The sequence below is a fragment of the Callospermophilus lateralis genome, chromosome 1 (assembly GCF_048772815.1).
Source record: "Callospermophilus lateralis isolate mCalLat2 chromosome 1, mCalLat2.hap1, whole genome shotgun sequence".
Taxonomy (NCBI): domain Eukaryota; kingdom Metazoa; phylum Chordata; class Mammalia; order Rodentia; family Sciuridae; genus Callospermophilus; species Callospermophilus lateralis.
Window position 1 is genome coordinate 43639167 of NC_135305.1, and position 26728 is coordinate 43665894.

At 37.4% G+C, this 26728-nt stretch overlaps 1 protein-coding gene across 2 annotated transcripts in view; it reads right to left on the reverse strand.

Moving 5' to 3' along the window:
• Nucleotides 1-26728, reverse strand: part of Cttnbp2 (cortactin binding protein 2) — a 141110-nt gene that overhangs the window by 28967 nt on the left and 85415 nt on the right. For both annotated transcript variants that reach the window (XM_076861726.2, XM_076861734.2), the window contains 4 exons: nt 20734-20851; nt 15772-16047; nt 13715-13810; nt 12893-12972 (listed from right to left, as the gene is read on the reverse strand). In XM_076861726.2, the coding sequence (XP_076717841.2) occupies nt 12893-12972; nt 13715-13810; nt 15772-16047; nt 20734-20851 (570 nt within the window). The remainder of the gene's footprint in view (nt 1-12892; nt 12973-13714; nt 13811-15771; nt 16048-20733; nt 20852-26728) is intronic.

Sequence of the window (26728 nt, forward strand, 5' to 3'; positions counted from 1 at the left end):
TATCTGGGGACTTTAAGACTTAAGCTTTGTTGTCCAGGGAGATCAAGACATGCCTGAATGACCTCTTTCAAAGGGGGAAATTCAGGTTTCATTACCAATTGTCAAATGGCGAGGTAAGTAGAGAAGTGTCCATCAAGGAGAGGTTCTTTCATTTAGGGCTGCGTTTTAGGGTCTGAAAGACAACATATCTGGCAGACACCAGTGATATCCTTTGAAATTAAATCCTATACTTTGGTAAGCCTTCAATAAAAGCCTTACCAATGCCTGCAAAGACAGTGACTGGAGCTTCCCAAGGATGTTAGATCCCACAGCCACAGGATGAACTTGGCATTTGCCTGGACTGTTCTCTGGTATTGGTGGTTTGTGAGCCAAGAAATGTGGAGGTGTAGGCAAGGACCAAGACTAGGGTGAGAACTTCTCCAAAGACACAGGAGAGAGAATATCCTAGAAAATCCAACTAAGGTTGACCTCTAGTCTATAGAGTTGTGGCTCCATGAGACCTTAGGGATAAATTATCATTAAAGAATTACTATTGTCAGATGTGGTAGCACACACCTGTGATCCCAAAGGATCAGAGACTCAGCAAATTAGCAAGACCCTTAGCAACTTATCATTCTCATTCTCTCTCTCTCTCTCTCTCTCTCTCTCACACACACACACACACACACACACACATACACACACGAACTAGAGATGTAGTTGAGTGGTAAGGTACTCCTGGGTTCAATCCCTCATACCAAAAAGAATTATTATTAAATAATCATCTTCTCTAATTTGTATTGGTGAGAATGGGAAGTCTGGGGAATATATGGTTATATTTTTCATTTTAAAAAAATGTCACCCAAACCGGGCATGGTGGCTCATGCTTGTAATAGCAGCAGCTCTGGAATCTAAGGCAAAATGATCACAAGTTCAAAGCCACCCTCAGCAACTTGGTGAGACCCTGTTTCTAAATAAAATCTTAAAATAGGGCTGGGAATTTGGCACCCCTGGGTTAGGCACCCCTAGGTTCAATCCCAGGTGTAGAACAAAAAAAAAAAAAAAAAAAAACTGCCCAGTTTGTGTAGCTTGGGCCTCTTTCTCCCAATCTTAAGTGGAATATGGGTCATTAGGCTTCAATGGCTTAGGCAATTTTTCTTCAATTATGCTTTTCAGAATGTCTCCTTTTCTGGTTGTATTTCTGAGGAACACCTGTAATGTTTTAAGTTCTGCCTCTCGACTCTCTGTGAGGACATTTGTCCTCTTAACTCATCATTATTATAACACTGTTCTTCTCCTGCACATTCTGGAGAGCTCCTAAACTTTAGTCTTGCATGGTATTGAATAGAATATTTACCATTTCATTTCTGCTCTTGTTGCGAGTAAAACTTCATGCCATTGCATTTTTAGTTGTTCCTTATATGTCCACGTCCTTTCCAACACTGTTCTGTTTAATCTTAGCTCACACTCTACAGTTTTCTTTAGTCTGTCCACTCACATTCTACAAAGAATATGAATTTACAAATATTTTGTACATATTTTTCTAGTTGCTGTGGTCTCATGTTCATGTTCTCCATCCCTCAATCCATATGTTAAAACCCTGGCTTGTAAGATGGATGGCATTAGTAAGTGGGGTCTTAGGAAGTAACTAGTGCCCTTATAAAAGAGGCCTACAAGACACCTTGTGCCTTCCACCACATGAAAACCCAGCAAAACACTGTGAATCAGGAAACGGGTCCTCTCCAGATATTGAATCGACTGATCCGTAGATCTTGAACTTCCCAGGTTCTAGAATTGTGAGAAATAAATTTGTTTATAAGCCACCCAATCTATGCCATTTGTTGTAGCCATCTGAAAGGACTAAGACACTAGAAAATAATTTTCCCTAGGTTCTTGGAATGACAATTGTTCTGTGGTTTTCTTTCATAGACATGTTAATTTCTTAATTTTTTTTTGAGAGAGAGAGAGAGTTTTAATATTTATTATTTTTTAGTTTTCGGCGGACACAACATCTTTGTTTGTATGTGGTGCTGAGGATCGAACCCGGGCCGCACTCTTGCCAGGCAAGCGCGCTACCTCTTGAGCCACATCCCCAGGCCAAGACATGTTAATTTTTTATTATGGTTATATGGTGTGAAACCAGGGAAAGAATTTTGTAATGAAGCAGAAGGTACAAACCTCTACTGCCTTTACTTGCTACCCATTACTTTTCTGGACCCCTTCTTTAAGGGGTCCACTGAGTGGAGGACAAGCTGATGTCTATAGTTGCTAGTTAAACTCCAGGATCTAGGAATAGCTGAAGTGGAATGGACTTCTCCATTCCAACACAGTAGACAAATGCATGAGGATAAACTGCACCAGGCTCTTCCTATCTCCATCCCCACCTGGAGCGCAGTCTCACCAATCAGCAACAACTTCTTGCTCATATATTTCTAGCTGCATTCTCTAAATGGCTACATAAGGGCAGGGAGCAGAGGAAAATCTTATCTGCTGCAAAAGCAGAGTCTAAATACCTCAATTTTCTTTTTTCCCCCCAAATTTTATAACTGGTATAAATCTTACTTTTGTAATCATTAGGAAGACAGTAAGAGAAGGATGACAGTGTTTTCTACCTAATTTCAGGGAGGCCTCATATAAGTGGGCCTAATACTGTATTGACCCTGAAGGTAAGGGAATAATTTTCCAAATTCTTAACAAAGAAAGACTCAGTTCTATTTTTTTCCTGGTATTTTAAGTTTTTTGTCATACTTCAAAAGTACTTTAGTGGGAAATAATATAGTAGGTACTGGCAGCCAGGTGCAGTTTTAAGCCAGAACCCTTGAGCTCACCAAATTAATCCAAATGGCTATGGATTGTTAGGTAGAGCTTCTCTCACAAGGAATGAATTGTTTCATACCAGTGAAACAGGATACAGATTTTCAAGATTTACTGAATATCTATCCCTGAGATTTTCAACTAGTATTGCAATTTAATCTTGTTTCACTCCCAAAGACAAGAGTGCTCTATTCATTACAGCCACCCTGCCAAATGCCTACACTTCCTGAAGATTGATTTTGAAATCACACAACAGCAAAAACCCAACTTCATAATAATCTGTCTTCAATTTCAACACCTTATCAGTCCTCAGATTGCAGGAGTTTTTTAAAGGGAAAAACAGAAAACATTCATTGAAAACATAAAATTTCATTGAAAAGGCCATTTGGTAGAAGTAAACCCATCACTCATAGGATATGGTGGAATATAAATACATAAGTAAATTATATAGGTAAAGGGAAAAACAAGCGTGCACATTTTCAGATCATTAATACATTCTAATACACTAGGAGTCTCTTATTTCAGGTATTGCACAATTTTTTGGTAAATTTTTTTGTAATATTGGATCAATGAAGTATAATTATGTTGGTTACCATTTAAAATCTGAACAAAAAATTAATTACTGTGAGTAAATTACTGTTACTCTATTGATACTGGTGCAAACATGAAAAAACTTGGTCAAGGTAATGCATTTATCTATTTCAGAGCTACATTACATTTCTTTGAATATAGAAATCTTGGATATGATAAAAATGCATGCTCCATGCTTCCAGCAGAGGGCTCTAAAGATAAACGGATGAATGGATGGATGGGTGGATGGAGCTATAGGCCAACTTTTGGAGGGGTGGGGATTAGAACTGTCCTCGTTGTGTTTAAAGGAGATCTGTTCTTTGAAAAAAATAAAATTAAATTCAACTTTTAAAATTATGGTCTAAATCAGAGTCATCAGAATTATTTCCTTTACAGTGCGACATTTCTGCTTATTAGTAAGGGACACTGGCCTCATTATCACAATTGGTACCAATGCCTTTTATTCTTGTGTCTTCACAGCCTATTCAGGAAGCTCATCACATGTCAGTTAGTGCTTTGTGAGACAAAGGGATTCTGGAAACAAGTGACCTAAACAAAGGGCCATCACCCTTTTATTTATTTTTCTCTACAGTGTTTTTCTGCAGAATAGAGTTTACTAGAGGAACTATGGTCTCCACTGCTGTCCAAGTGGAAGTTGTAATGTGTCCTTAGATTTATGGCATTTGAAGCAGTAACTCTTATCTTTTGCTCAGTGTTTCACTCATGCAGAATCTGAGAAAAAGCTTCTGCTGTCTAGAGATAGTTTTAGGATAGCTTGTGCTGAAAGACTAAACTCAAAACAGAATGAAAAATAAAAGGGCTTTAGCTGAACAAATAAAACTGGGATAGGTATTCACTTAAAGCCATATATGCTTTATATCTGGGAATTTCATCTCAACCTTTTCTGACACTGAATTTTAAAGAACTAAGTTATTTTCAATTGTAGAGCTATGAAAGATAGTTATTATTGATTCATTCATATAAAATCCCCCAAACAACATCTGTTGTTTATGCTAGTCTCAATAGGGTGATAGTAATTTACTCCCAGTGATAAACTTTTTTTGATCATATTTTAAATGGTAACCAATACAACTACACATGATTTGATGATATGGAATGAAAACCTTTAACAAAAGATTGGAAATATCTGAAATGAAATCTAATGGAATGTGTACATTAGAATGTATGAATAATCTGTCCATCTGTACATCTATACCCAGCATTCAGAAATACAAAATTGGACTTCTTTACATTAGAGATAATTTTAAACATTGCCGAGACCCTCTTTCCAGAACAGGTATAGGGGAATAACCAGAATTCAAGAGTTATTACAGTTTATATATAAAGAGACACATTGTAGTAGAGATATATTTTTAAATTAGCTTATTGAAACTTTAAAAGTCAGTATCAGTTTTGATTACTAACTTCAAATAAAGACAAGTCCTCATTTATTGACACAGAAATAATAATTTGGACATTATTGACACTTATTTCAACAATAAAACTATACACTAACTCTTGAACTCTTGTTGTCTTGCCTGCCAGCCTCAAGCTCTCAGGAACTCTATATGCTCCATATGATCTTTGGGCTGCTGTCTGACCTACTACCTGGAATCTTCTCCCATTGTTGTCCTGGGAGCCCAAGGACCTAACACTGATACTGGAACCACTTCTTTTTTTTGCTCAAACTAGGGAACTGCTTCCTTATTCTGCGAGGACCTTACCCAGATTCATTCTTCTCCTTCATGATAAAGATCAGGCTAGAACAGGCCATCAGCTAAAGGGGCTGATGGAGCTTTTGTGGTCTGTCTTAGATACAAAGCTACCACAACATCATTTTTATGGAAAATAGCAAATTTATTTGGGTGAAGTATGAAGAATGTGTAGACTCTCCTAGTCATGAATCTTTAGGATTATTAGCACAGCACACATTGCAGTGGATGGTCAATAAGTGGAAGAATCTCAAGGATTCAGAGTCCTTCATTTTAACATTGGGCTTGGAATAGGATGATCTACTTAAGTATTCTTCTAACATATTAAGTACTCACTGAGTTACTAAAATATAAGGTTGAAAGTAAGCTAAAAAAAATCAAACTGGCTAAGAGTAATGTTTTGAGTTCAATTAATGAAAAAAAAAGTTCAACTATTGCAAATAAATTGAATAAGCTTTTAGTGATTAAATATTCAATAAGGTTAAACATTTCCCTTATTAACTCATAGGTAGATATCTAAAATTTACTTCAATTATTTAACAATGCAATGAAAGTATTTAAAAATAGCATCATTCTAGCCTGGCATAGTGGCTCATGCCTGTAATCACATTTACTCAGAGAGCTGAGGCAAAGGTTGAAAGTTCAAAGCCAGCCTTTGAAATTTAGCTGTCTTTGTCCCAAATTTTAAACAAACAAACAAACTAATAAATAAAAAGGACTAGGGATTTAGGTCCCTGGTAGAGTGCCCCTGAGGTAAAGCCCTAGAACTGAAAAAACAAATACAACTAACATTTTAAAAGAGAGAACAGAAGTAAAATGCCTGACTTACAATGTCTCTCTATCCATGAGGTTTTCTGCATAAAGGGTTTAACACATGCATTTTTAACTTAGTAAATTCATATATGATTAAAAACTGATTTCTGCAATTTTTTTTTTAGAATTTAACCTTTATTTTTCTATTTATTTGTTTTTATGTGGTGCTGAGGATGAAACCCAGTGACTCCCATGCTAGGCAAGTACTCTACCACTGAGCTATAATCCCAATCTGGGTTTCTGCAATTCTTAATAAACTGTAATGGTTTGCATGACTAAAACAGCCTAGTTCAATTCTGCAGGTCACACCAGTTATTCCTGAAGGACTTGGGCAATTTACTTTAAACACTATTTCTTTATCTGTAAATTGTGACAACTGATGCAAGTAGCTATTCCTAGAATAATTAAATGGGATCATCCACATACTTAGAACAGAACTTGGTATATATAATACAGCTCAATAAAAGTCAGCAATTTTACTATGTATATTGATTATAGAGATTTTCAATAATTCAATACAGATCAATATGCCTATAGTTACTTGTGGCACTGAAGAAATATGCTACTCTCTGGCTTCAATTTCCCCAGTGGTTTCTTATCCTATTGGGAATAAAATTCGAAGTTCTTGATTTGTCCTGCATAATCCAGTTTCTGGTCATTTCTCAGATTTCATTGACAGTTTATACAACTTTATAGCTACCATTCCAACTGCCTCAAATATCCTCTGCAAGGCTACCTCCTTCACTTCCTTTGGTTTTTCAGTTCAAATGCCACTTGACAGATTTTTCAACAAAACTTCATCTAAAAAACGGTATCTTAATACAAAGAATCAATGCAACAAAGAGTTGCTTCTCTAAAAAGATCAACAAAATTAATTCTGAGCCAAGCCAAACCAACCAAAAAATGAAGACCCAAGTCAGTATAATTAGAGATGAAAAAGGAGATGTCACCATAGACATTTCTGAATTCCAGAGGATCATTATGGACTTTTGAAAACTTATATATCAATAAGGTAGAAAATACTGGCAAATTTTTACACACATATCATCCACCTAAGTTGAACCAAGAGGATGTAAAAAACCTAAATGGAAGATTGTACAAAATAATCAAGTTACATTTCATTGAAGCAATATAATGTTGGCTCAACGCATGCAAACCAACGAATGTAATTCATCACATAAGGACAATTAAAGACAAAAGTACAGGATCATCAACAGATACAGAAAAAGCCTTCAACAAAATTCAGTACCCATTCATGTTAAAAAATACTGAAGAAACTAGAGGCAGAAGTAACTTACCTCAACATCATAAATACTATAGATGACAAATCCAAAGCTAACATTTTACTGAATGGGGAAAAACTGAAAGCACTTCCTCTAAAATCAGGAACAACACAAGCTGTCCACTCTCACTACTCCTATTCTATACAGTTTTTGAAATTTAGCCAGAGCTATCAGGTGTGTAAAGGAAGTTAAAGGAATTCAAATATAGGAAGAGTCAAATAATTTCTGTTTGCAGTTGATATGATCCTATATTTAGAAGATCTCCCCCCCTAAAAAAAAAAGAAAAAAAGAAAAGAAAAAACACCACACTAAAAGACTTCTAGGACTGATAAACAAGTCCAGTAAAGTACCAGGATACAAGATCAACATATAAAAATCTATAGCTTTTCTATATACTCAATCATGAATCCAGCGATAAAGAATCAGTAAAACAATTCAATTCACACTAGCTTTAACAACAACAATAAAACCCCCTGGGAATAAATATAACCAAGGAGGTGAAAGCACTCTACAATGAAAATTATAGAATACTGAAGGAAGAAATTGAAGAAGATCTTAGCAAATGGAAACACCTCTCATGTTCTGGGATAGGCAGACAATTAATATTGTCAAAATGGCTATACTACCCAAAGCAATATAGATTCAGTGCAATCCCTATCAAAATACCAATAACATACTTCACAAGACCAAATTAATTTGAAAGAATAAGAGACCCAGAATAAATAACCAAAGGAATTATGAGCAAGAAGAGTGAAGCAGGAGGCATTGCAATACCTATTCTCAAATTTTACTACAGAGTTATATGACAAAAGCAGCTTGATATTGGCATAAAAACAAACCTGAAGATCAATGAAAGAGAATAGAAAACAGGAAAACCCCACAGATACAGTCATCTGATCTTTGACAAAAGTGTCAAAAATATACACTGGAGAAAATATAGCCTTTTTAACTAATGGTGCTGGGAAAACTGGATATCCAAATGTAAAAGAATTAAACTAGATAGATAGATTGCTATCTAGGAGTTTCCTCTAAAATCTTCCACAACTCAAAGTGGATCAAAAACATAGGAATTAGATCAGAAATTTTGCAAACTCATAGAAGAAAACACAGGTCAATATTCTAGTATCTAGGTATAGGCATTGAGTTCTTTAGTAAGATTCCTAAAGTTTAAGAAATAAAACCAAGAATGAGAAAATGGAATAGCATCAAATTACAAAGCTTTTGCACAGTAAACAAGAGCATAAAAACAGAGCAGAGCCAGGTGAGGTAGCATACATCTGTAATCACAGCAGCTCAGGAGGCTGAAGCAGGAGGACTGTGAGCTCAAAACCATCCTCAGCAAAAGCAAGAAAGATACTAAGCAACTCAGTGAGAACCTTTCTTTAAATAAAATGCAAAAAAAAAAAAAAATGGGCTGGAGATGTGGCTCAGTGGTTGAGTGCCCTTGAGTGAGATTCCCAGTAACTCCCCCCTGCCAACAAAAAAAAGTGGGGGAGACAGAGAGAGGGGAGGGGGGAGAGAAGAGTGAGAGAGAGAGAGAGAGAGCGCGCCAAAAAATTGGGAGAAAGTCTTTCACATTTACCTTTCTGACAGAAATAATATTAAAAATCTTAACACCAAATAAGCAAGTAAATAGTCAATAAGTGGGCAAATATATGAAAAACCTTCTACATATTTAGCAATCAGAGAAATGTAAATCAAAACCTACACTGAGATTTCATCTCATCCCAGTCAAAATGGCAAGCATCAAGACTATAACAAGAAATGCTGGTGAGGATTTTGGGAAAAATGAACACTTACACTTTGTTGGTGGAATTGCAATTTAATACAAGCCCAATGGAAATCAGTAGGAGTTCCCTCAAAGGACTCAAAATGGAACTGCCATATGACCCAGCTATCCCACTGCTTGGTATTTATCCAAAAGAACTAAAATCAGCATGCTCTAGTGATACCTGCATTCCAGTGTTTATGGCAGCAAAATTCACAATAGTCAAGTTATGGAGTCCTCCTTGGTATCTTTCAAAAAATGTTGATAAAGAAAATATGGTATATACACAGTGGAGTTTTATTCATCATAGAGGAGAGTGAAATTATGTTATTTGCCAGTAAATGGATGGAAAAGGAGACTATCAAGCTAAATGAAATAAACAGAACAGAAAGTCAAAGGTTGGATGTTTTCCCATATGCAGAAGCTAGAGAGAAATAAGAAATAAACAAAAGGGATCTCAGGAAAGCATATGGGAGAACAAGAAGCAGACTAAGGGAAAGGGTTGGGGATCAAGAGGGAGGGAATAGAAATGGGAAAGGGAAGAAGGTACTGGGGAATGAAACTGGCAAATTATGCTATGTGCATGTACAAACAGCACAACAAATTCCATTTTATGTATAATTAAAATGCCCCAATTAAAATAAATAAATAAGTAGCAGGGAGACTAGTAGTGTACAGGAGGGGGATCAGGCAAAAGGAGGAGAGAAAAAGAGGAAGCACTGGGAAATGAAATGCAGCAAACTTTTATGTGCACATATGAATATGTCATAATGAATCCCACTATCATGTATAATTATGGTGGACTCATAAAATTCAAAAAAAAAAAAGTAAGAAGAGTTTTCTGCTTCCTGTTCCATGTGTTCTTTACCTTCTTATCTGCTTTGTCTTTATACTTGTAATTATTATAGTCTATACATAACCTAAGTATTTAATCATTTATTTTTAAATTTGCCTTTTCAACTGGAATATAGTATAGGCTCCATGAGGCCATGGAATGTGTCTTATACATAAATTCAATCTGTCTCTAAACCACTGAATGCATTAGGAGCCTCTCAATGGTTGTCAAACAGCTGAAGTAAATGACTAACATGATACAAACTGCATAACACTTGGTATATTACTTTTAGGGGCTTATAAATGTGTATGGAAGAAGACATTCACAACCATTAAACACACAATTGCCTCAGTCAGTAAGTTTTAAAGTGGCTGTTGAAATGAGTGATACATTTTATTATATTCAGTCAAGAGTTAATTGGAGATTTCAAAAGCCCTTTGTGTATATTCACTAAACTGAAAACAGAACTAAAAACTGTTAATTCAATCTGATTTGTTGGTCACTGGAAGTTAAATTATGTCTTGTGAATCAGGAGACACTTAGAATACTATGAATATGCTATATATAATGTGATTAGTAGACATTTCATTTTATAGATTTGCTAGTCAGTGAAATTTACAAATCTAATTTCGTTTCATGGCTTTTCTATTACTTTTATTTCATAAAAATTAATAAGGGATCCTAATTAGAATAAGTTATACTCCATGTATGTATAATATGTCAAAATACACTCTTCTGTCATGTTTATCTAAAAATAATAACTTAAAAAAATTTTCAAGAAGACATTGCTTTGAACCAGGTTCCTGCATTGGGACTCAACAGGTCAGACTAAAAATCAAAATGGAGTCTTGGAGGTTTACATGTCATATCAACAAACAAACTAATTATCTCTTCTGAAAACCCAGAGGGGAGGGGAGGGGAGGGAAAGGGAGGGGAGGGGAGGGGAGGGGAGGGAAAGGGAGGGGAGGGGACAGGAGAGAAAGAGGGAGAGAGCAAGCAAGCAGAGCCAAGTTTCCTAAACAGTCCAATTTAGCAAGACCCCGTGTCCAAAAAAAAAAAAAAAAAAAAGGCTGGGAATGTGGTTAAGCAACAGTCAATTCCTGGTACCAAAAACAAAACAAAAACAAAAACAAAAGCAAAAAACCACAAAAACAAAAGTAACCTGAAGTAACCTGGTGTTAACCAATTACTTATTTTTCTATCTCCCTGGCTTTGCCTTACAAGGAAAGTAACTTTAAAATGATCAATTTACTTCACGGTCTTCATTTCTGCTTTCTTCCACCCTTCTCTGCTTTTACAACTCCTCACCGCCCAGCTCACTGGAGTACTTATACTATTTAATGGAATGAAGTGCTGGAAAACAAAACCAATCAAGATCTTTAATTTTGCTTTAATTCTTTTTTTTTTTTTTTTTTTTTTAACAATTTCATCATCGGAACAGGTACAAACATGCTGTGAGAAGAGAAGTAAATGGTTCCATCAGAGCCTGAGGCTCACATTCCTGAACAGTTCCTTCAACTTTTACTCAAGCAAAGGAATGAGACTTATCTCCTTCTGCCAGGCATATTGGGGAAATGGAGCAAATAATAAAGAAAATAAATAAAGTGAAAGTGACACCATCTCTGCCACACTGTGAGGCTTTTCAATGTATATATGCAGCTGGTACAAAGGTCAGTCCCAACTTTGAGCCTGGCTAGATCAATGAAATGGTTCTGAATCCTTCTTTTTTCATCAGGAGTGAAAACGAAGCCATGTCTCTTTAAAAAACAAACAAACAAAACGGCGACCTAAATTAAGGCAGCAAGTAAAATTACTATTCGCTTAATGTTTTATACCATTAGCATTAGTTTTGGATAAATCTCTCACATGCAGATACAATGTCTCAGGGACTTGCACAATGGACTTATCACTAAGTGTGTGGCTTTGAGCAAATTACTTCTTTTTTTTTCAGTTTCTCTATTAAAATCAATTAATCAATAAATAAATGGGTGAAATACTGCATAAGGATGTTTGGAAGAATATATAAGACACAAGAAAACACTTAGCATATTACCTAGCATGTGTTAAGTATTTAATGAATACAAAGCATTACCTTTGTCCATTCTGTATCTAGAATTTCCTAGAATTTCTTTTGATAAACATATTCCCTTTCCTCTTGTTAGTAACAGACTATCCAGTTTTAGGTTGGTTCATGGTTACTCCACAAAAGGCCACACTTGCCAGCTAGGAATGGACATAATTCTAAATTCCATTCCATGGGATATGAGCAGGAGTGAGGTGTGAGACTCCCCTGAAAGAAAGAATTCTGCCCTCCAGGCTCTCTTCTCTCAGGCTAGGATGTGGATGTGAATATTTTTTAACAAGTGACACAAACACCACCCTAGGGAATAGTGGAGCAGAGAAGAAGGTGCTGTGATGCTGGAATAGTTGACATGCACTTTCCTCCTCCCCAGATCTTTTATCAGCAGGGACACTCAGGGACTTTTACCAGCAGGCTCAAGAAAAATAAACGCTCTATTTAAGCTATAATGACTTGATTTCCGTTAAAGTGGCCGTATCAGTTGAACATAGCCTGACTGTAAGCCCAGCTACTCCAGAGGCTGAAGCCGAAGAATTGCAAGTTCAAGGCTAGTCTCAGCAACATAGGGAGATCCTTTCTCAAAATAAATTTGGAAAAAAAAAAAAAAAAAAAAAAGACTGGTGATGTGGTTCAGTGAAAAAGCAATCCTATGTTCAATCCCCAGTACCCACTCAAAAAAGCAAAAGTGGCCAAATCAACGTTGCAACTAATATATTTACTTAATTTTAACTCATAAACGCATATAGTCAAGCATCTTGATATGCATGGCCATTCCCGTCCATACTGATGATCATTCATTTGATGCTAAATCCTTGTTAAGGGAAGACAACCTCCTGCTGCCCAAATTATAACACCAGTCACTGGTGGTCTCTGGGTCCAGGAAATGGATACCTGGATAACAACTAACTCCAGATGAACTGGCTGGCAGCCTGCCAGGGAGAGAGCTAGGGCTTTCACTCCTACAAACATAATAATGGACCATCAGGTTTTGAAGAAGCCGGATGAAAGTGGAGGCCTTTACTGACAGTGTCCACCTACCAGTCTGAGGTAGTTCTGTAGCATCTGAAGAGGGATCATGGATGCATAAGTCACACTACTGAGACAGCCTTCTTGGGGACCTGTATAAGAAACAAATATAGAGAAGGAAAATTAGCTCTTCCTTGTTAAGTAGAGATGGTCAAAATGCAACAGAACCTATCGTCAAAGAAAGAACATGTTTGTGGAAATCTGTAGGCAGAGCTGACATTTGACAAGAAACACCAATGCACCATCATTTCCCAGAACGTCTCCTAGGTGACAGTAACCCCTGATGGAAAAAATCAAGAGTACTCTTTGGAGGTTGCCTGAGATAGGGGAAGGACTAATTGGTGGGGTCCTCCGGGAACCTTTTTTTGGAGGGGAGGGTACAAGGGATCAAATCTAGGGCACTCTATCACTCAGCTATATCCCCACCCCACTTTTTATTTTTTTTATTCTGAGACATGGTCTCACTAAATTGCCAAGGCTGGCCTCAAAATCACAATCCTCCTGTCTCGGTGTTGCACGTCTCTGGGATTATGGGTTTCCCCACCACTTCTGGTTATCTCTGGGTTTTTCTAATAAAAGGCACAAAGACATTAGCAGAGCCAATGGTCAGTGTGATATCACCTGAGAATTCAGAGACGTGGCTTTTCCTTTTTCCTTCTCTTAATCAAATGTTTCAAAAAAAAAAAAAAAAAAACAAAAAACAAAAAGACATTTAATTGCCTCACAGAGGGAGTGTCACATGCATGACTAGAGGAGGTAGGACAACATGCAGACTGTGCACCAGTCATGAAGCAAACGCTCCTTGAATGTCAACTCAACTTGGAACATTGTTACCTGACAGAAGCACAGTGACCTGCTCTGCCTTGTTCCTCTTCATGAAGTCCCATGGGGACTGGGTGAAGCTCTGACCAGTGGACCACGGCATATTTCCTAGTTTAAACAAACAAAATAAAATGCCAAGGATTACTTAAAAAGTAATGTTTTCATAATGGTGAACACACATCCTCTGTGAGAACTCAAAGGAATCCAGAGCTTATGTTGTCCAAGGCACATACAGAACATGTTACAGGCCACACAAGGGGTGAACTCCCTAAGAATGTTTTGAAGGTCAAAAGGAAGGTGTTCAATTGACAGGCTTCTTAAAAGTCATCCTGAGAAGGGATTAAAATGGTATCTAGAGAGCAAAAATATAGACACATATTTCTAGAATTAAGTTCTCAAAAGCAAAGATGCTCATAACATACAAACCATTTCTTGATTCTTCCAATGACTGATCACAAAGCCCAAGCACTGTGGATGAGATATCAGATCCTTTATGATTTGTCCCTGAATCCCTTTCCAACAAAAAGGGATTCCAGGAAAAAATAAAGAGATAATTTCAGATGCTCAGAAAAGGGCTAGCTTTCTCAGATTCAATCCTCTGCTAACTTCTGCTCAGAAGGGGTTCTACTTCATGCATGTCTTTTCTAAGGAGGGATCAGCATTGAGTATTTTTTCATCTTTACCCTTCCACAGACCACTTCTTTTAAAAGTCTATTTTCAGCATATTCATGCATATACCCCCATCAAGAATTCTGACTGTTAGCCTGATGTTCCTTTAGTCTATCTTATGCTATGGATACATTAAAGTCACCTGTAAGCCCATATTAATGATGATAATATTATCATTACCAATCATCAAGTGTCTACAGCTAGCCCTAAGCACTTCTCCCACAACACTCAATACTTTTTACATTTGAAATGCTATTACAATATTCTACATTTCTGTGCCAAGCATGAAAACTGGAACAATCTGGCCTTAGCATCCATTGTTCTGTTGACTAAATGTGTTTTTAACCATCATCTATGACTTATTTTTTAATAAAATTTTTAATTGAATAACAATGCTATACTAATAATTATCTTAATGATCATCCCAAAGACCCATAAAATCAAGTTGTCACAAATAATCTATTCTAAAACCTAGTGCTAGTGTATATTTTGAAAGTGAATTGGCATATATTAGTGCACAGAATAATATACTTTCTGCTATAACAAGAACAATATTCTTTCTGATATAATATTAATAGGCATTTAAAAGTTCACCCTTTCCACAGCCTTGACCATTCTATTCTAACATGGAAAAGAATCAGACAGACTGATTTGAATCTTGTTTTGCTCCTTAGTGTGTGACCTGAGGCAAGTCCTCTAATACCTAGTTAGCTGCACAATCAGGCTACTGTGAAAAACATTTATAAATCATCTAAAATAGTTCTTGAAAAAGAGGCTTCCCATGGGTATTAGTTCTTCTGGCTCAGAAGATAAGAAACTAATCAGAGATTGCAACATTTTTAGGGCACCTACTATGCTCAGCAGAAAGAAAATCTCATCATCTAAGTCCTTCAGAGTCTCTTGCTGTGTCTCTCAAATAGAAACAACAAGCTACCACTTTGACTCATCCCATGTGGGAGCTTGGAACATATCTTCATTAAAGCATTTCCAACCCTTGACTTCATCAGGACACTTGTTTTGGAGGTGTTAATGTACCCCAGTGCTCCTGGCACAGCTAGGGAAATTAGGGGCTGTGTTCAGAATTTGTGTTTTAGCGAGCAGCTGTGGTATGGTTGATTTCTTGCATTTATCTAGAATACAAGTGTAATCACAAAGCCTCATCAAAGGCTTTCATGTTCTTTACTCTCTGGTGTTATTTGGGGCATAAAAGCATTTTTTTTATATTAACAGGCTATATTATGTAATGGCTACATTGTGAATATTCAAGATTCTCAGCACTGGCAGTTGCCACAAAAGAGCACTAACTGCTGAATCAATGAACTGAGTATCAGGTTATGATGCCCACAAACATAAATAAAGCCAGCAATTTAACTGTGTCTCCACTGTAGGTCTGTTGATACCTAGCGTGATGGATCGTACACTGTTTGCACTGAGGCCGATGTCGGAGTCCGTAGTGTTATTAAATGTCATGTCTTCCAGACGACACCATCCATCAGAGGAGATTGCTTGGAAATGATTCGTCAGGGCTTGATTCACTGCTTTTGAAAAATCATCCCATGATGTCTGTTTGCGGATATTTAAAGCACATATTGTGTTTTCACATTCAAAGTCATCAGAACCACAGTTGCCTGGTTGAATCTCACCCAAGGAAATCCTTAAGGGTATTTTAAGAGCATCTGTTAGAAGATTAAAGAATCAGAAGTCAAAAACAACAACAACAACAAAAACCAAACTTGACAGGAAAAAAAACAGCAAAAGTATTACATAAAATAAGCAGATATGAACATTTAAAAAATAAATTGAAGGACAGCTATCTTTTTTCTTTAAAGACATTAAATTGAATAGTCTTATACTGGAGTAAAGTCTGGTCTCCCAATCTCTTCACAGTCTCTTTGGAGGTATCCTGTATGAACTGTTTATCTTTCCTTGTACCTTTAACCTTTTGTACTCCACTGACTCCCTTTGAGTCTCAAATCATTTAAAAAAAAAATGTAAGAAAACTAGAGCTCCTCCTTGATCCTGAATTCTATCTATTCTCCTTATCTTTATAGATAATATGATGATCAAATCAGGCAATAGTTATACAGGCCAGAAAGTTCATGATGGCAGCTTGAGAATTCTACAGACCTTGGTCTGAGCCTCAGGTTTGGCCTTTTCCTACCTGTATATATTTGGAGAATTGTCTTGAAATTGCTATACCTCAATTTATTTTTTAAAAACAACTAAGTGAACTTCTGTTTGAAATGGATTCAACACATTATTTGTTACATGGCAAACACTAGTAAATACTGGATAAATGATAAAAATGCAATAGGAACTTCTTAAGTGATATTTCAATTTCTCTGACAGCACTTGACTGAGGCTCCACCACAGTGGGTGCCATCAGTGCACTTGTTTTTGATTTAAATTATATGTTTACTAAGAGTCATTTGTGTCTGTTCCCAGATCTTCTCTGTCTGTTCAACTCATTACTGCAATTAGTGAATTTAATATTCCATAAACTGATGACATATGAGTTACTGTTATTATGAAAACTAGGTTGAATGCTTTAGAGACACTTAATGGAGTTACTAAAAATGTCATTTAATGAGGTATAAATGAGAAAACTATATGCAGTTAGAAAAAAATGTAATAATCTCTGGACAGACAGTATCTTTGGTTTACTTTAAAAATGTGTTTGAGTACTCAAACACTAAAAATCATAGATGATACATTAAATGTACGTTTTGTTCTAACAAGAATAGGTAAAACTCAGAAGAACAATACTAAAGACTAAAACTTGGTGAAAGAATTACTTTGCAAGATTTAACATTGCAATGCTTTATTTAAAGTGTATATTTTTATGATCCTTTTCTAAAACTGGCTTTCATTAGCTGACCAGCTATTGGATTATTTTATCTTCCAACTGTCAGTTCTTATTTATCTTTCTTATCAGCAGCATTTGATGTATGTGACCTCTCTCTGCTCCTTGACAAACTCCTACTAGCTTTCCTCATTGCTCATTGGTGGTTCTTTTCCTTGATGTTCTTTCTTCACTATCTCTCCACTTTTTCCAGACTTCTTAATGACAGAGTGATTCAGAGATTTTATTTTAAAATCTTCTACATTCACTTCCTATTATATGCATCTGAAATGTTTCCCCCAAAGCTCAGGTGTTGAAGGCTTGATCCTCAATGCAACAGGGTTCAGGGGTGGGGGCAATCAGGAAAATCCTGAAGGCTTTGATCACATGGGCTTTGATGTCATGAGTGACTGAGTCCACTGAAGGATTTATATTTTGATGGCATAATCAGGAAGTGATGGAAACTAGAGGAGAAAGGGCCTATTTGGAGGAAGTGTGCCCTGGAAGATATCTTCTCCCTGGTTGCTCCCTCTCTCTTTCTGCTTCCTGGCCACCATGAGCTGAGCTGAGCAGCTTTCTGCTGCCATGATGTTCTTCATCACCTCAGACCGAAAGCAATGGAGTCAACTGACATGGACTAAAACCTCTCAAACCTTGAGCCGAAATAAATCTTTCTTCCCTTAAGTTGTTTATCGCAGGTATTTGATCACAGCAACAAAAAGCTGACTAACACACTTACTTAGTGATCTCATGTAGTATTATGACTGAAAATATCATGAGTAGACTGCTGACTTTCAAACTTACATATGCAACTCATACTCATCTTCCAAAATTCCTGCTGGCTTGACACAGAGAGCCTCCCAGACATTTCAGATTCATACACGAAAAACTAAACTCCAGATCCTCATCAGCCAAATCTGCTTCAACCTCTGACAACATTCTTTCTTGACTGGTGACAGCAAGTCCATCCTGCCAATCTCTGAGGCTGAACAACTTGGAATGAACCCATGAGTTCCCTCTCTCACACTCCACATTCAATCCATTAATATGTTCTGCCACTTTGATATTCTACACCTCCAGAACCCAACCAAGTACTTCTCACTACCTCATCTGCTCCCATCCTAGGTTGTGCCACCATTACTATCCCTCACCTGGAATACTAGAGTCACATCCTAAATGATGGCCCTGATTTTACCCGTGACTCTGTATGGCTTATTCGAAAGAAAGCAGCCAGTGACAATTAAAACATACATTAGATCTGTTACTCCGATGGCTACCTTATGTCCTTATCATGACCTATAAATTCCAACGAGATCAGGCCTCCAACCTATTCTTTACTTTCTCCAACCTGTTTCCTGTTTTTCTCTCATTATTCTAACCCAGTCACCTTGCCCTTCTTGCAGTTCTTCAGAAATTACCAGTTACCTCGCACCTTAGAGCCTCTGTTCATTTGAGGACCTGCCTGAAAATCTTTGCCTGAGATATCCATATATCTTCACCTCTTCCAAGTCCTTGCTTAAATGTTGTTTTACCAGGAAGGCTACCTTCATGACCTTTTTAAAAATTAAAATCCACTCCCAATCCCCCTTAGTCCTTCAATGGCACATCTCACGATCTCATATTACCATGTAATGAATTATGTTTATTGCTCATTTCCTGTCCCTTAATGTTAGAATAGGACCTTCATGATTGGGGGGACAGAGTCGGGGAATATTGGGGATTAAACTCAGGGGCACTTGACAACTGAGCCACAACCCCAGACCTATCGTATTTTATTTAGACACAGGTGTCACTGAGTTGCTTAGCATCTCACTTTTGCTGAGGCTGGCTTTCAACTTGAGATCCTCCTGCCTACCAAGCCACTGGAATTACAGGTGTGCACTATACCCTGTGGATAACAATCTTTTTTTTTTTTTTTTTTTTTTAACTTTGACTTACCCCATATGGTCAGGAGAGTGACTGGCACTTGAGGAGCTCAATACTGAATGAATGAATAAAGGGCAGAATTCTGAATTTGTTTTTTCCCACTCTCTCTCCATATTATTCATTGTTTAAAATAATGAGTTTCTGGATTCAGAACTGCATGAAACTTGTCTCCCTATGAGCAGCAACTTCCTATTTGCCAAATGCGGCTGTTTCTCTTTTTAACCCTTATACCCTAGAGAATTTGATAGTACTGAATTACTTCTTCCTCTCAGAGATAGTCTCCTAACTTCTTTTCTAATTTTGCTCAGTCTTCCTTTTGAGTCAGTTTTCCCTTCTATTCAGCTTTTGAAATTGGGGGTTCCTCTGTGCATGCCTTTAATCCCCCTTTTTCCTCACCCTACACTTTGCCCTATCTAACAGCACACCTATAGCTTGATAACCATGACCCTCTCCTCCAACCCTGCTCCCACTAGCTAATTCTGGCCTGTGTTCTTTCTGACTTGGTACCAGTCATGTGCCCCCTCCTCCTACAGCATCCTACATAAGATGTTATTTCTACATTTCTAATCTCTCACTTACTTACTTGCTTATAATAATTCTTCAGAATTCACAGCATTAAGTCAAAACTTACCCACAGGATTGAGTCACAAGGAATATAAGGCCTTTGATGACCTGACTCTAGATTGAACCCAAGGACACTTTACCACTAAGCTACTTCTGTAACCTTTTTTATTTTTTAAGACAGGGTCTTACTAAGTTGCTTAGGTCCTTAAGTTGCTGAAGCTGACCTCAAACTTGTAATCTCCCTGCCTTAGCTGCCCTTGCTGGGATTACAGGTGTGCACCACATGCCTGCCTCTATATTAATGTATTTTTACAGTTCATGTATTTTTTCCTTACTATTTTAAGTTTTCTTTGTGAGATAAAATAATGCAAATCTGGTATAAGATTGAAGGTTAAAACATTATTTTAACTTTTAAAATTCTGTTCATCCTTGAGTTATTGAAACAGCTGGTAAAATGGATGGGTTGGGCAATAATCTTGATGTAAGTCATAATATTTTATTTGACCTGGCATTCCATATTCATAAACCCACTAGTGAGCCTTTCATGAAATGTGCTAAGGAGACTATATTTTTGGAGCTGAAGGGACCCAAGAGATTATCAATTATACATAGATTCATAGGCAACCAGGCGTCAGGAGAGAACCCACGTGCCTCTCTCAGAGGATCAGCTGATGCAGAGTACCCAGTGGGATTTCACCCACCATGGCAAATCTAACATCTAGCACAACAATCTAAGTGAGAAGAAAAAAAAAGCAATTCATATTTAGAGAGCTCTCCTGGATTAGTCAGTAGAATACAAGAAAGATCTAGCATTATCTGAATGGCAAGTTGTTCTTTAATGTCATTCTACATGGAAAGAAGAAATAATTGCTACATCTATCATCAATAAAATGTTTTTGCATTAGCAAGGGTTCAAAAGAAGTTAACAAGGGAAGGAGAAAATTGTACTTGCAATAATGTATTTCCCATTATCCCAAAGGCCCCTGAGGCATAGAGGGAGGATGAGCAACCAGCTTTGAATGCCACTCACTCAGATTCTCCAGCAAATGCTTGCAGTCATCTGTGGCAACATCATGCACAGTCCGATCGCACTTGTCTCTCTTTTCTGGCTCGAGCCCTCCATGCCTACACAAGATTTCTAGGCAGTTCTGCAAAGACAAGACCTCTATTACCTTCACGTCAAAATGAATTAACTTGAGTGCAAAACCCAAAGGAAAAGCCAGTTGCTTGTGGCAAGCCAATCAAGAATTCACAGCTAGAAATCTTATTTCAATTCCAGCAACCCAAATAACCAAACTGGTCTCAGATAAATCTAAATAATGTCTAGAACTGCAAAGCAAAGAATGCTTCATTTATGTAAGTTTTTTTTTTTTTTTAATCTGTGCTGAGGATGGAATCTAGGACCTTGAGCCTGTCAGGCAAGTGCTCTACCACTGTGTATATTCTCATCCCAAAGAGCCCTTCTTTTAAATGGGAGTCACTGCTCTCAGGGAAGGCTCTTAGGTTTTAAGAACAACAACAACAAAAATGCTTAGGCTGGGGTTGTGGCTCAGTGGTAGAGTGCTTGCCTGGCATGTGTGAGACCCTGGGTTTGATCCTCAGCACACAAGTAAAAAACAAAGTAAAAAATCCATTGATGACTAAAAAAAATGATTAGCTCATTAATTGCTGGGTTTGCAGAGTGAAATTAAGAATGAAACTGACTTTTCAAGTACCCTTTCATGGTAATTTGATAATATGAAGCAAAAACACTGCTATCATTGGATGCTCCCTATTGCCTTCTAGACTACAAACTGCCTTCCTAAAGTGCAGGGCTCCAATAATTCTTTCCCAGAGTTCCCATAAGCACATTTGTAATTTGAGAACTTATGCCGCCCTACTTACTTATTTTAAAAACATGAACATCATGGTTGAGTTTAAAAAAATCATTCCCAATAGATATTAATTAAAATTATGTTCCTTTTTACAGCTTTTTGTCCTACTAAGCTGCTTAAGGAAATCTTCCTTCAAAAACTATCAGTAACTATTAGGTGAAAGGTCTTAGTCCTCATAATTCTTCAAATGCAAATTAAAAGACAATATACATATAGATGTAAGTTTTATACTTTATATACAACCAGAGATATGAAAAATTGTGCTGTATATGTGTAATAAGAACTGTAATGTATTATGCTGTCATTTATTTTTTTAAAAAAATGAATCAAACAAAAGAATTTCACAGCAGGATATTATATCAGGGTATTTAACAAAAAAAAATAGTTCTACTAGAGCAACTGTTACTAATTCATAATTTGTATACTGATTGTCCACAAGAATATGTATAAAACTGAATAAAACAGAAACAATGAGAAGGAGCTAAAAATCAAACCAAGTAATGTCCTCCTCCTCCCCCTCCCCCTCCCCCTCTCATTCTCTCTCTCTCTCTCTCTCTCTCTCTCTGTCTCTCTCTCTCTCTGAGTTGTGCTTATATGGGCATGGATGGGACTGACACTTCAGACAACACAGTATATCAGGCAGTCTGCAAAACCTTCTCTAATCTTCCTAAGCACCCTTTTTTTCTGCTGAGTAAAATAATTTTTTTCTTTTCTAATATAAAATGTTTTTCTTGAAGTATAATATTCACATAGACACTACATAAGTGCACAGATTGAAGCGCTATCAAAAGTGAACAAACCTGTGGAAGGAGCACTTTGCTCCTTTCAACCTCTAGTCTCTCATCCCCATAACTTCTGTTCTGATGTCTAAATCAGCGATTGGTTTAACCTGTTTTTGAATTCCATATAAATGGAATCATACTTTAGGTATACTTTTATATTTGGCTTCTTTAATTCAACATAATGTCTTTAAGATTTATCCATGTGTTAGGAGTGGCCATAATTCATCTTGCTTTTTTTTTAAAAAAAAAAAAATTATTACTAAATGGTATTTCATTACGTGAATACTTATCCATTCTCTTGTTGAGGGACATTTGGGTCCACTATGAACACTGCAATACATGTCCTGTGGTCCACAAATATTGGGTATATATATACTTGTGCTGAATCACTAGGGTACAGGTCGTGGCATCTGCAAGAACTTTTGAAAGTGACTGTACATTGGTACTCCCATGAGTGTGTGTGAGTTCCAGTTGCTTCATATTACCTCCAAAACATACTTTTAGATGCAATACTGAGTTCACAGAAAAATATAAGAAATCTCTAAGTATCACACACAATAATAATAATAAACTGAAATAAAGTGAAATTTGAACAGAAAGCCAGTGATGGTCTACAGCAGAGCTGATACACAGAACCTTTTTTGGACAAGAGACTAAGCTTTGGTACCTACATGTAAAAAAAGGGACTCAATCAGAGAGGCTGTAAGAAAAATCAGCCTGTCTGAAAAGGGAACTTACTAGAGCATTTGTTTCTTATTGCCTGCTCCTACTCAGATTGGAGGGAGGGATCTCTAAGACTTGTCATCAAATTTTGGCTTTCATGAATCTATCTATGGTTTAGATTTAAGAAATCACTGTTTATAAATTAGCTGAATTCAGTCAAATGTATAAATAACAGTTCTTATCAAGCTGTTATTACAAATTATATAAAACCAGCAAATGAATAAGGTAGTTAGTGCAAAAGACACACAATATTGATTGACAAATTAATTCTAAGAGACTTAAACAGAATCCAATCTGAGAACTAAACTTTGTTAATTCCCAAGATGAGAAGAGATAAAAATAACATATTCGTTACACAAGTTAGTATTAGTAGCAAGAATATAAGAGTCAAAGCAGACCTAGATACTAATCCTAACACTACAAATGATAATATCTATAGCCAATGGTAAATCTTTTGACATTTTCTGCTGTAGTTTCTTTATCCGTGTTTCAAATATCTGTATCTTATAGGATTGTTATATGGCTTAAATGTAAAGATGCATACAAAGCTCTTGTGTTTTGGGCACATATTAAAACTCACAGTATTTATCACCAGCCCTAATTTATTAAAACCAACATCATAATCACTAATGGGAAAACAAGTACTAACAGTACTATTAGTTAGTTGATTAGATGTTACAAGCACATGACAAATATCACTAGTCTCAAGATGATTCTAAATGATGTTACTTCACATTACAAACAGCAATGACAAAAGGTGCAATATACATTTGCAATTCTTCTGAATTAAGGTTCTTTGATTTCTGACTTTCAAAGTGAGTGGTTTCTAATTTTTGTCACACTCAGGTAGGGCAGTGGGCAATAATATAAGCAGTGACATTCTCTTAAAGGAAACGTGAAATGTCAGTGCTCAAGGGTAATGCATATCCAAACACAGCTAGCTACAAGGGTGAACTCTACAGTGCTATGCTGATTCTGTAGGGAACATAAGGGAGATAAAAATTTTGACTCAGGTGGCACTTAATAGCAGCAGCTACAGCAATGATTTGAGCATAAGTTCTAGGCACTGTTCTGGCACTTTGCAAGTAGAGACATGCATGGCTTAAGGATGGGGATACATTCAGAGAATGTGTTGTGAGGCAATTTCATGTTGTGCAAATACCATAAGGAGTACTTCAACAAACTCCTATGGCTATGTCATCACTAGGCAATGTAATCTTAAAGAACCACCATCATATAGATTTTAGTCAGCGGGTTACTAAAATGACATTATGTGGTTTAATGCTTATTTACTCCACATTACAACTTCATGGAACAGGTCCTAAGCACCTCTGTGCCAGCCACTATGTTAAGGCTGTTCAGGTCCTTAAGAACAAGATTCCATGTTCCACAGAGTGTCAAAGTGTCATAAATAGTTGGACATGGAGAAAATACAAAAAATGAAGGGATGCAATAACTTTCTATTACAATAACAAACACTTGAGATGATCAACTTAAAAAGAAAGGTTTATTGTGGTTCAGAGTTTCAGAGGTTTCAGTCTGTAGCCAGCTGGCACTGTTGCTTCTGTACCTGTGACGAGACAGGAAACCATGGTTTGGGGCACATGGTAGAGTAAATGATGCTCACCTCAGAGTGGCTAGGAAGCAAAAAGAGAAAGAGGAATAGCCAACATCCTAATACTCACTTCAAAGGCATAACTCCAAATGATTGGGAGATGCTGGAGTAGGCCCTACCTCTCAAAGGTCTCATCACCTCCCCAAAGTGTCATGAGCTAGGGACCAAGCCTTTAACATATGGGCCTTTGGATATGAGAGTAAGCTTTTACTTTATGGAGGAGTAGGAGTAGGGACAGAGGGAGAAAAATACTTTATGCTCTCTCCTGCTGGGTGGGATTGTATGAAGAGGAGAAATGCTGCAGGACTAGTCACTGGGAATGAATTTCCACGGGGGCAAAACTGGGTAGGGTGTGCTACCCCGGAATCTAGATGGATGAGTTTAAGCTCAAGTCCTATAAAGTCCAATAGAGATACTCCCTGCTGTAATAGACTTTAAAGTAGTGACTTAGGCTTCAGTTTTCCCTTCCACTCACATTTACAACCTATTTTTGGGTGACCACTGGCTCAGAAAACAAGTGAAGGGGTCCATTATTCCAGTGAAGGGCAGAAGAGATATTGAAGTATATTAAGATATTAAGCAATCTTTGCCATGGTCTTTTAATGAGAGCTTATAAGCAAGGAACCAGGACCAACGAGATTAAATAGAAGCCCCAGGTTCAAGGAGTAAGAGATAAAATCAAAGTCAAGGCAGGGAGCCAAGAGTTTGAGATTGGGCAGAGGGAGAGAAAGCAGAAAGAGTTTTGAAATGTGCAGAAAAGTGAGAACAACCTGGGGTTGCGGGTGTATTCAGGGCTATGCAGGGTAGGCTTCCTTGAAAGAAAGGGGAGATGCACACTGTTAAGATGGGAAGTAAGGGCATAAGTGAGAAGGCACATGGAGGTTTGAGTGGCCAAAGATGAAACTGACTGGGATTGACTATGAAGGGCTGAGAACTGGTGTTCAGTGCTTTTCTGTAGGTACAGGGATGTGTTCCAGGCGGAATTGCCACAAGTGTCTTTTCTAAAAAGCCAAATGTTACATGTAGGAGTCATGTTGGAAAGGAAGAGGATGATGAGAAAGGGACCAGTTATGAAAGAACCATAACAGTACAATCATTTATTGATTCAATAAGCTATTAGTGCTTCTGGGCCAGAGACTGCTGGGAACAATATACACAAAGATGAAAAAAAGTGTTTCTTTCAGAGGAGGTGGAAACAGAGAGAGGCACATAAACAATTACAATAAAGTAGAAGCCCTAAGTAAAGTGCAGAGAGGTGCCCTGGGAATACCTAACTCCTGGAGCCAAGACTTCAGCTGAGATGTTTTCCAGGCAGAAAAAAGTTCAGGTCAGGAGAAGAGGCTATTTGAGGCAATGGGAACAGCAGATGCAAAGCTAAGGAGAGGAGAGAAAGCACAAGATGTAACCATGGCTACCGGTCATACATGGTTAGAGCACACAATGCACTGTGGAAGGTGACAGAAATGCACCTGTGGAGGTGACTGAGGCCAGAAGGAAGGGGCTGGCCCTTATCCTGTGGAAAGGCATGAAGTGGTTATGTTACACCACCATGTTCACCTGCTGGAAAGGTCCCTAGTGTGTCACTATGAAGGAGTGAAACCTAGAGACTGGGACACCCAGGTAGGAGCCTGAATGCATCGAGATACCAGATGATGAAGGCTCTGCAGGGCAGGGTCCGTGAGTCAATCAATGGAGGAGGCAATATATTCAAAGTTCATTTATAAAAATAAAATCTAGAGTTGTATCAATCATTCAAGTTCACTAAGTTAGGAAGTTGGTACGTGTAAAAACAAATGCCAGGTGATGTTACTGGATGAAGAGAGGAAATGTAAGATGTAGCCAACTGACTGGCTAAGGGGCATATGCTTTGGGGTCTGAGGACACAATCCTATGGAACTGCCTGGTGGGAGCGAAAGTGAAAATGGTCATCAATAGTTTATCATATAATGTTCTAAATGGGACATCTTAAAGAGTAAAAGTGGGCACTGAGCAGTTCTACCGAGGCATAAACAGGACTGTACTGGGTACACT